This window comes from Siphateles boraxobius, unplaced genomic scaffold (assembly GCF_051911475.1).
Source record: "Siphateles boraxobius isolate OS27281-9 unplaced genomic scaffold, OSU_SipBor_1 25, whole genome shotgun sequence".
In the NCBI taxonomy this organism is placed as follows: domain Eukaryota; kingdom Metazoa; phylum Chordata; class Actinopteri; order Cypriniformes; family Leuciscidae; genus Siphateles; species Siphateles boraxobius.
Window position 1 is genome coordinate 14,791,581 of NW_027508866.1, and position 11,486 is coordinate 14,803,066.

General features: G+C 42.5%; 1 protein-coding gene across 1 annotated transcript; it reads left to right on the plus strand.

Annotated features, from left to right (window-relative positions):
* The first annotated feature begins 413 nt into the window (after positions 1-413).
* On the plus strand, positions 414-1,706 carry LOC143750732 (uncharacterized). The gene has a single exon (XM_077243904.1). The coding sequence runs from the start codon at positions 414-416 to the stop codon at positions 1,704-1,706; it is 1,293 nt and encodes a 430-aa protein (XP_077100019.1).
* Positions 1,707-11,486: the final 9,780 nt, after the last annotated feature.

Sequence of the window (11,486 nt, forward strand, 5' to 3'; positions counted from 1 at the left end):
TTAACCATTTGGAAAGCTCTGAATCATTTTCTGCCTCGCCTGCAGGGACATCACGTTCTAGTACGGTGCGACAATACCACGGCTGTGGCTTATATCAACCGTCAGGGCGGCATGCGCTCGTCGAAACTCCACGCTCTAGCTTACAAGCTTTTGGTGTGGAGCAGACGGGTTTTCCTGTCGTTACGCGCAACTCACGTTCCGGGCATTCTGAACAGAGGTGCGGATCTGCTATCAAGGGGAAACCCAATCTACGGAGATTGGCGTCTTCACCCTCAGATAGTGGAAATGCTATGGATGAGATTCGGACGGGCGAGCGTAGATCTATTCGCCTCGCGCGAAAACTACCATTGTCCTATGTTCTTCTCTCTAAGGGACATGGACGCGCCCCTCGGGGTAGACGCACTGGCCCACCCATGGCCCAGAGTGCTCCTGTATGCTTTTCCTCCCCTGTGCCTGATAATTCCCTCATTGGCCAGGGTGAGAGAGCAGGGCCTGTCTCTCATTCTGATAGCACCCAGGTGGCCCAAGGCACCATGGCTGGCGGAGATAATTCCTCTGTTATACGCCGAGCCGTGGCGCCTTCCCGTTCGCACGGATCTATTGTCCCAAGCCAACGGGGAGATTTACCACCCCCACCCGGACAGGGTGGCTCTCTGGGCCTGGCCTGTGAGAGGACGAACCTGAACGCACTTGGGCTTTCGCCGCGTGTGGTCGCCACTATTCAGAATGCCAGGGCCGTCTCTACACGGTCCTTATATGGCTGTAAGTGGCACGTGTTCGAAGGGTGGTGCGATGGGCGCGGTCTCACATCTTATCAGTGCTCAGTTCCTGATATTTTGTGTTTCCTTCAGGACCTCATGGAAAAAGGGAGGTCTTTTTCCACCATTAAGGTCTATTTGGCTGCGATTTCAGCCTGTCATGTGGGTTTTGAGGGCTCTACTGTCGGGCAGCACCCTCTAATCCGCAGATTCATGAAGGGTGCACGCCGCTCGTTGCCAGTCATCAGGAGAACTGTTCCGGAATGGGACCTCTCCATGGTGCTGGAAGCACTGTCTCAACATCCTTTTGAGCCCCTGGGGAGTATTTCCCTTAAGCTGCTGTCCTTCAAGACAGCTTTGCTCTTGGCCTTGGCATCTGCCAAACGTGTCAGTGAGCTACATGCACTCTCGGTTCACCCCTCGTGCACTAAGTTCTCCCTCAGTGGAGATAAGGTTTCCCTTAAGCCTAACCCGGCCTTCATGCCGAAGTGCTTCCCTGCGTTCACTTCGGAGGTGTTGGAGCTGTCCGCTTTTCACCCTCCACCTTTTACCTCTCTGGAGGATCAGAGGCTGAATGCTCTGTGTCCAGTCCGTGCTTTACAGGCTTATATGACCAGGACCAGCGCTTTCCGGAAGAGCGACCAGCTCTTTGTTTCATGGGCCCCTCCGCACAGAGGGAGTCCCATATCGAAGCAACGCCTCTCACATTGGGTTGTGGGCGCTATAACTATGGCTTATGAAGCAAAGGGAGTGCAGCCCCCAAGGGGCATCAGAGCTCATTCCACAAGGGGCTTAGCCGCCTCTTGGGCTTTGTTTAGGGGAGTGTCACTGCAGGACATCTGCTCCGCTGCCAGTTGGGCTTCTCCTCATACCTTTGTGCGTTACTACCGGCTGGATGTCACCAGAACCTCGGTAGCACATTCGGTTTTAGGGGTTGGGTCTTCTTAGCTCTTCCCTGTACCCTGTTGAAACCAATAAGAGTGAATGGCCCGGCTGGTCATGTTCATTCTTGCCACCAAACATTTACTTCCCGTTATGGGTTTAGTTTATGTGCCTTGGTGGGTTTGGGGTACTTTCATGTATGTGTCTCATGCATGCTTCATGTCCTGCGTGTCCACAGCAGTCGGTGTGGCGTCACCTTTGCAGGTTCATGATTAATGGACGTGTCAGGCACCGCCTCCCCGGGGTGACCGTCTTTCTCTGGCTTTCAGAACCTCACTGTGAGTGTATTGGGCAATCGGGGAGCTGTCCATGTCTCTCCCATAGGTGGATCTCGAACACGAGATGATGAAAGAGAACAATAGGTTACTATCGTAACCCCGGTTCTCTGAAACATCGAGTGGAGAGATCCACCAGCTTTGCCCCGCTTGCTGCACGAGAAGCGAATATACTTACTGAGGAATAGCAGCGCGCCCAGATGTTATATGCCCTTAGGTGAGGGGGTGTGGCCTCACCTGGCATTGGCTGCGCGCTTCTGTCTGTCTAGCCAGACTTGGTGCAATTGGATGCTTCTGCAGAGGTCAGGTACGGATGCCCTTCCCATAGGTGGATCTCTCCACTCGATGTTTCAGAGAACCGGGGTTACGATAGTAACCTATTGTTATAGGGATTGGGAAATGAAGCCTGACTGTTCTAGGAAAAGATTCCAAGCTTTGAGAGTGTCAAGAACAGTGCCATCTGGTGCTTATTTAAAATAAACGAGCCAGAAGCCTTTGTAAGAAGCTCTGTCAGATGAAGCAACCACAACACACTCCATAGTTTCAATGTTATGTGTACAAATAAAAGCCTTACACGTTTGTGTTTGATTTGTCCATTAAATAAATTCATTTACCCATTAAAGTGTGACAATAAATTATAAAATGCGCTGATACGATTCAATGAGATCTATAGGCCTACTATCTCTCAATCTCTGTATACATACACACACATAGTGAATAAGGACATTGTGTGGTAGGATCATCTGTTATTAAATGTGCTTATGACACTTGGCAGTGATAGTGCTAATGTAGCTGTAGGAATGACAGAAAGGTGATCAAGTTTTTAATTATTTGTATTAAGAAATAAAAGCTGTTTCACAGTGTTGGGGCTGAGTCTATTTCTCCTCTTAGACAGTACTTCCCCAGCCTTAGAGAACACTCTTTCACCTGTTACAGAGGAGGCCGGGGTACAAAGAAACTGTAATGCCAATGTATATAGATGGGGGTAGACATGTTTCTGCATTCAGTATTCAAGTGGATCTTCAGCTCTTTGAATGTTTGTCTCTGTAAGGTAGCCTATTTATCCATTAAGGTAAGGTATTTAGGGGAAGTCTTCCTTTTTTTGGCTGTTGCCAAATACAAACCCTTCACCAAACACCAACACCATATCCCCTCTCCCCTAAACCCACCCTAATGCCAAATAACAAGGACTCGAGGTAAGATCTGGGGTTCAAGCCTTCTGACACCCAAAGCGAAACGTGCACGTGATTGGACAGAAAGTGAGGCTTCATTTGTCATCGATCACGTGACTCTGGGAAACCAATACACACCCTGATATGAGGCTTCAATAGAAATTGCGTCGCATGTGCAATACACACATGGAAGCTTAACTGTCATACATAACAACACTACGACAGGGCTATATTTGTCGCCATTGCTCAAGAGAGCACAGAATTTTTTTCCTCCTCTGGGAACTTTATTCGTCGAGCCGTCTGAAGATCATCAAAGGTTTCAAATGACAGTCCATCAAGTGCATCCATTCATGATAAAAGTGCTTGAAAATGGTGTGGGGGGTTAATCAATGTCTTCTGAAGTTAAAGGGATACTTCAGCTCTGGGAAGATGAATGTGTATTTAATAGTGATCATTTATATAGTAGAAATGTGAAATTATTTTTGAAATTGAAGCATTCTAGACTGAGAAAAGGCAGAAAATTTATTTTTTACTCATGTGGCTGAAATACAACAACTCCCAGAATGCACTTGCTTTGCTGCCCTTAGGAGGCCAGGCCACTCCCAAACCACGCCTACCGGTTACAGGCGGCAGTATCCAAAAAATGTCTCCACACATTCTCTAGGCTAATACATACATACTCTAGTAACAGTAAAGGTTTATAAAAAGAACCACAACCAATGTGAGTTATAACTTTTAATTAAAAAAATAATTAATATTACCACCTTTACACTCAAAGCTCTTCCAGAGCTTCAGCTGTTTTCTTATATTCACAGTATTGCCCGTCAGGAGCTGGATATCTCCGTCTGATATCCTGGACAACACAGGTGGGCAAAACGAGACGATAGTCTTTACCAAGTCGCTCGCATTGCAGGACCCATTCCATAAAGTGACGATAGACTGTTAGGCGATATTGTCTACAAAACAGTAAGCACAACGTTAGCAATGCGAACTATTTGCACATACAGTATGCTATCATGTAAATATAACAACAATAGCTCAGCTAACGTTATACGCGGGAAGAACATTGTGATACTGCCGGGTGTCCAAACTCTGTACATTACGTCTCGGTAAAAAAAGAAAAACAAACCAAATAACGTTACCCACTTTACACTAAGCCGTCCGTTTGTCCCTGCGCGCTTTGGCTGGCGTTTCCAATTTATCTCGTCCAGAAGAAAATGTGATAGCTGAAATTCGCGACAGCAATAGGACTCTCTATCTGTTTCCATAGGTGCACAGCGAGAGCACTGACACCACCAGTCCGCCCCAGCTCGAGTCTGGCCGGGCTCGGGTCAGGTCTTGCTCCCCTGCTGCAGCAGCTGCTCCGGCCGCCTCTTGTTCCTCCATCTCCCACAACTGTTAGTCGCTGTATTGCGGCTCATACAGGTAGCCGCGAGCATCAGATTCGCGCAACAGATCTTCGAAATCCCCTTCTGCCATTTCAACTTCAAAACTAACCTTACCTTCCGCCATCATGATTAGCCTACTATACAAACTTTATACAAAGAGCAAAAGCCTGTTAGCTTAGCTTCTACAGAAAGATGGCTGACAATATCTTTACACTCTGTGAGTGAGATCCCGCCCCATGTGGGCGTGGTGAAAAAATGCGGAACTAGCTACTAGTACTGGCAAGGGGGTAATCCATCAGCCGGAAGATGAAGCCTCGCGGGAGCCGCCATTGTAGCAGAACTTCACCTGCTGTTAGCATTCCATTGACTCCCATTCATTTTGGCGACACTTTGACAGCGAATAACTTTACATCTGGACGCGTCCAAAGACTTAATTTGTCCATTATTTATTTCAAAATAAACACGACAATGTATAAAAGCCTCCATTACTTTGTATCTCACGTTATGGCCCCGTAAAAGCCGTTTTTGTTAAAAACAGGCTAACGATTGCGTCATAACCACGCGACTTTATGTTGCACAATAGAGACGTTACCGTATAGACAGGAGGAGAAGCTCGCAGGCAATCTTTTACTGTCTATGAGGCAATTGGGGGGACATAGAGGCATAAAGTCAAGGGAGAAGCCCATACATAGAGAGTCCATAAAAACAACGGGACAAAAAATTTCAACAACGTTTTTGAGGAATTAGGTGATTCAGATTTGTTTTGCCACAGCTACTAGAAGATGTACAACTGTCAGACTGTCGTCACGCTCAGTTTGAGCCTGCGCAAACGCTCAGCCATTAGACAGGAAGTGCAATAATCAGGCTTCAGTCTTCTCCTTTGAAATCAATGGGGTCGCTGTGTCCATTTCTTTTACTGTCGATGAGTACTGGCTGTAGCTTTAAGCCTCTGGCCCAAAAATCCTCTGATGACGCAAAATGACGATTTTTGCGTCATCTGAGGATTTTTTCCAGACTAAAAATACATAAAACTCTCTTATCAGGGGGAAATGAGGGGGGGGAGCACAGTAATTCAAAAATACTGGTTTTCTACTGATACAAAGCTTAATGCTAAATCCTGAAGTATCCCTTTAAGCGATGCGTTTGTGTAAGAAAAATATCCATATTTAAAACATTATCGAATAAAATGACAAGCTTCCTGCAGATGGCCCTGCAAGTCGACTTGCGCCACAAGAATAACATGACGTAGGATGTAGGAGTAGCGTAAACTTTGATGCCTCTCGCGGTTCAAACAAACAGGGCTCAGCAACCGCATTCATCATTACATTCTCATAATTTCTTTTTTTAATTATTACCAAGTTGGGCTGTGTGTCTATATCGGAAGAATATTAAAATCCAACAGGAAAAATGATAATTGTTGCTTTTGTATTGTAGGAAATAAAGATGACCAAATAAATTGTGAATAATTTGTGTGTATTTAACAGCTGTGGTGGTGGTTACGGCATATATCTCAGACTATCCTTCTATTCCATACAGTAATCTCTTTCATTTTCAGAAGGTGCGATGATGGGAATATGCATGCCATCAATGCATCCAACCACAATGGAAATCCTAAAGGAAAATCTAATTGGTTACTTTCAGAAGACACAGCAAGATGTTATCAAATGAATGTCATTCATCAGATTAGCCTCATTTAAACTGATTTCTCCACCACTGCCCTGCAATCCTGTGAAACTCGTCTTTGATGGATCTCAAGTTTTTGTGTCCAACAACACAAAAACTCTCAGAAAGAGCATGAGAGCGAGGCACATTATCCTTCCTGCTCTGATACAGCAGCTTTACTAATGTGCTCTCTCCGATGTTATATAGAAAAATGTGCAATGAATAAATGTAGCCTACTGCACTGGAAAAAATGCTTTTCTTACTTAGCATTTTTTTCTTGTTGTTTCCAGTCAAAATATCTAAAGATTATTAAATCAAAATGCATTTACTAAAAGGAAAACAATGGGTTTATATAAGAAAACATGCTCCTGACCAGGTTAGGTTCACAGAGTAAGCTACCATGGTAACTGACTCTGAGTATAAGTTACCCCTCTTTCAGAAACGGGGTTGACTTACTCTGCTTTCTCGGGTTTGATATACCTCCCATTCTGAAACGGAAAACCCAGAATTTGCCTCATTTCAGGGTTAACATACTCAAGTTTTCACTTAACCTCCTTTCTGAAACAGGCCCCTGGTAAGTACTGTGGGTGCGGGTTTACCAAACAGGACCTGTGCAGGACTCTGCCAGCCTTTGACCCGGAAACCAATCAAACTCAGCCATCTTGAAGGACATCTTAATTCTCTAATTGCACCACGAGGAAAGGAAACGAGGATGCACAAATAAGAATTGAGAAGTGTAGTGATATAGATTCAAATACTCTTATGTATTGTTATTCATATGTGTTATTGTTATTATGTATTGTTGGTTAACATTTATTAAGTAGGGCCTATAGATGTCTGTCTCTGTCAACATCACTTAAACCTGTGTAGGCCTACTGGCGGGTGACACTAGGGGGCAGTACGGAGTCGCGGGGCGTTTCACTTGTTCACATGAAGAAGGGACTATTTCAACACTGTGATACAGAAACTAAACTGATTGTTGTCTTTGTTGAAATTTGCAGGTAAGAAAAGTGACGTGACATCATAACTGGCGTATAAGTAAATTCGATGTGTTTTGTTTGATGCATTTGTTTTATGGAATTGATAAGAATGACCGAATCGACGCACCCACGGCTGGAGTGCGGCCTGCTCGGCCGTGCTGGCGGATGTCGTGCGGGAGATCGCGACATTACAATGTTTAAATGAGATTAATTCCGTTTCAGTGCACTCAATGTTTTCTCTTAATAACGGATCTTTATAAAAGTCCACATTGTTATTGCAGTTGAAACTTGAATAACATTAACTATATATATTTTTTTATCAGGTTAAACTTTGGTAAGTCACTCAAACCTTTGTCTAAATCTCACAGTCGGTCGCGCACATCCGCCATGTTTTGTAGGTTTTTTTTAAACACTTTTACTCGTGTATCAAGTTCCTCCTCCAAAAGCGGGGTTGTGGGCTGTGAGCAATATTGGCCTTGTACATGGATTCACACTACAAAAATCTACTGAAAATGGTAGACCATCTGGGGACTTTTGATATACTCTTTTCAACATACTATGCTTTTGGAACATACTTAGGGCAGCGAGTTCTAAAACTGATAAATGCTGCCTTTGGAGGACACATTCCATGGTTGGAAGGTATCAACCCAGCAAACACAGAACGTTGGCACAACAAACTGTAGCGACAATGAGTCTTACATTAAATTAGCTCAAATAATATATAGGGAATTTAATAATTAATCATGAATGATTAAGATATTGCATATTACAGTTAAATTATCGAAGCTGAAAATAGATCGATTGTATATATGAATGATCACCATAATGGGTTATGGTTCGTCATTAGTATATCAATAGTCTTATTACAGATCGATTATATATGAGATAACCTTAAATGGAATTAATTTAGTTATCGAACAATCTGTTTGTCCAGCAAACGGCCGTAAGATTAACTCATCAACTTCCCAATAAAAGTTATCACTTCTTATAAACTCCAAGAAATATAAATTTTCTGGCCGTGAACATTAATTTTGCTGTGTTAATAAAATTAAACTACTCAACGTAGTAAATAATAAAGCTTTTTTGTAGCTAAAGGATCGAACATTTCATTGACTTTGTAATACAAGCATTTAAACAGAACCAATCATGAATATAATGGCTTTAATAAATGCAAAACTAATAATACATTGGACTACGATTCACATTGAGTAAATATGTATATACAATCGGAACAGACAAAACGGAAAACATTACAAGCACGAATTTACAATAGGATGAGTGAGGGAGAGAGAACAAGAGAGAGAGAAATAGAGAGAGAGAGAGAGAGAGCGAGGGAGAGAGAGAGAGAGTAAGAGGATGAGAAAGTGAAACTAACGGTCAGGATGAGAGAGATCACCGGGGTGATCGCGGCATGGCAAAAATCACAGACAATGTAACCGTTAGAGAGACAACAAGAAATCACATCAATCAAATCAAATCAATAACCTATACTTGCGTGTGCGTGTTTGTCCTTCGGTGCTATAGGCTTGTTCTCTTGTGTCTTCCAGGGCGAGCAGATTCGCGGGAAGTTTTAAAGGTTCACCGAACGTGAAGTTACCAAGGAAATAATTCAGAGTTCATCTCCCTCGTGGAAGGAGAGGTGAATATGAAAATAAAACTTAGTAAAGAAAGGAAAAGAAAAGAGACGCGGTGTAAAGCTCCCTAAGGAGCCATGGGACCGGAAACCTCTCACAGGGAAAGTGCTCTCTGAGAAACTTCTGTGTCAGTCTCTTATGGAGAGGAGGGGTTCACGCCTGCTTCGCGTATGTGAACCAATCATCTTAGAGCATCTCGATCTGGAAAAGTTATTCTTTGTCTTGTCAGGATAATTTATTATGGTATAACATTTTGTCATTTCTAGCCAGAAAGATTGTACACACAGAACAATACATTTTACTGTAATATCCTATGTATGACTTGTTTAGTCAAAACAAGACGGTCAAACAGGTACCAAGAATGGCCGGAAAGAGTAGAAGAAACATAAAGTTACATTCATATGCAGAATTACACACATTTAATGTTCACTCACACGACTATAAAGCCATAATACCGGCTACCATGACCTAGGAAAGATCAAATTCATGTTTATACATTTCTTAAGTGGTTATACTTATAGAAAATATAAGATTGCAGAGTCTATTCCTCTTTCTTTATCAGAATTCAAGTGGGAGCTGTGATTCCCTTGGAATTCCTTTTGGGCATCATAAAGTTTTATGAGCTAGCAAGAGGGAGAGTTACAGAAGGTGATCCTGTTAGGTAATCTTTCTTTAGAAATACACTTAAGGTTCGAAGTTACAGACCAGTCTCCAATTACACCCATAGTATAAGACAAAACTAATTAGATATGCATGCATACAGGAAGGTCAGATACGATTCTGTGTTATATACATTAAGGACATTTCTATCCTAAGTTGCACACAAAGGACGTTTGTGTGCGGGTATGTGTGGCGTGTGTGTGTGGGTATCCTTGTGGTCAGCATCTGTCCATCCGTGTTGTGTACCACGTGAGGGTTTCGAGAACAACGGGGACCTGTTTCTTGATTGCGCAATGCGTCATAAATGGAGTTAATCAATGACCTGCTGGCAGACATTGGGGCACCATTTCACATGATTCAAGGTTTTGTGAATTAAACATATATGTGTTCATATTTGTTCAGAAGTGAAAGGAAAACAGGATTCGGTCAGTCGCTACAATACCCAACAACCTTCTAATGTTTTAACAACATGGCCGAAAGGTTGCTACAACTATGTTGTGTGGTGAAGTTTGTTACAGCGTTGTCACAATGTTGACACCACCGTTCAGGGCCATTGCTTAAGGCTGTGCCTATGGTGTCTTGACAACCACTGGATTACATGTGTACTTGTCAATGCCCTGAAACACAAAAATCAGCCTTTTAAATTTCAACCGCCCGTTGGGCTCATTGTGCTGTCTCATTCTTCATTGAGCAAGGATACGTGAGAATTGCGTTTAATTTAGCGTACCTCAGCTAAATAAGATGCGTAATTATTCAAACAACCTACAACTTCATTTTCTAATGTGACTAATGTAGCCTCGCTCACACTGTTTAGCTCGCTCACCTTTGATTTGTCTGCCATTTAGTCTCATTTGCTCCTTTGCTCCTCTGGACAAATGTATGACTTTTAGAAGTGCAATTTGATTACCATATGCAGTTTTAATAAAGTTGAATTAACCCTCTGTCATTTTTACTCTTCAAAGTGTACACTTGCAGGTGTTGATTATAATTAGGCTAATTTACTGATAGCCCCATTAAATAATAATAATAATAATAATAATAAACAATATTTAAAAAGTATATAATTATCTAACATCTGACTAATTAAAAATTAACCCCAAAACATAAAATGCTAAATGGGGATATCTATAGGCCTATCTAGCATTAAAAAAAAAGAAATTGTCAGAACGTCATCTCTCAGTTGCTGAATGTCGCGCAACAACATTGCTACAGCCCTGTCACGTCTTACAATTCTATGTTGTTACAATGTTTCGAGCGCGTAGACAGCGGCGTTGCCATAGCAGAAATGCAACGTGCCACAGACGTTGCCAGAACGTAAATGTGTTTGCTGGGAAGGCACATCTAAATGCAGTGTTAGTTTCACTTCCTGTCTCCTGAGATACCTTCATCTGATGGATTTTTGAAGGCAGCATAGATGTATCCTTCATCGCCTTTGATATCCCAGAATCCTGTGCTTTCCAGTCTGTGACAGTTGAGCTAAAAAATAAAAATGGCGTCTGAAAGTTGCGGCTGGTCATCAGTTTGTGTGTAAATGTAAATTTTTGAGTAAGTTTTCCACTTATGATGTAATTTCTAGCGAGAAATTACAAGTCATTAAATATTTACTTCTTTTCACAAAAGCTTGGTCTACTTTTGGTATAGATCATTAAACCGTTACACTGCCTCAGAAATCTGTCCAAAATTTGTGAGGTGCATTTGTGTGCAAACGCTGCCTGCAAAGTCATTGCCTGATAGGGCAGCGAGGCAACAAGTCAGCTGCCTACGTTTTCGGATGCAGCCTTAATCTAATCTCACATACTATTTAGGATGGATAGTATGAACATTGGGATGTTGGGTTTGAAACATTGCATGGTGGCGACACTGATTGGTCAAAACGCTGGAAATGCAACGAAAATCTGGCCCATTATGAATTTATAGCAGTATGCAATATTCCTGTGAAAGAAGTTGTCAAATCATAAAAGGAAGTTAGGACGGATTTCACTCCTATCATTTAATAATTTGAAAAGAAATTGATT

Coding starts and splice junctions, on each gene's coding strand:
- LOC143750732 (XM_077243904.1), top strand. CDS start 414: ATGGCCCAGAGTGCTCCTGTATGCTTTTCCTCCCCTGTGCCTGATAAT.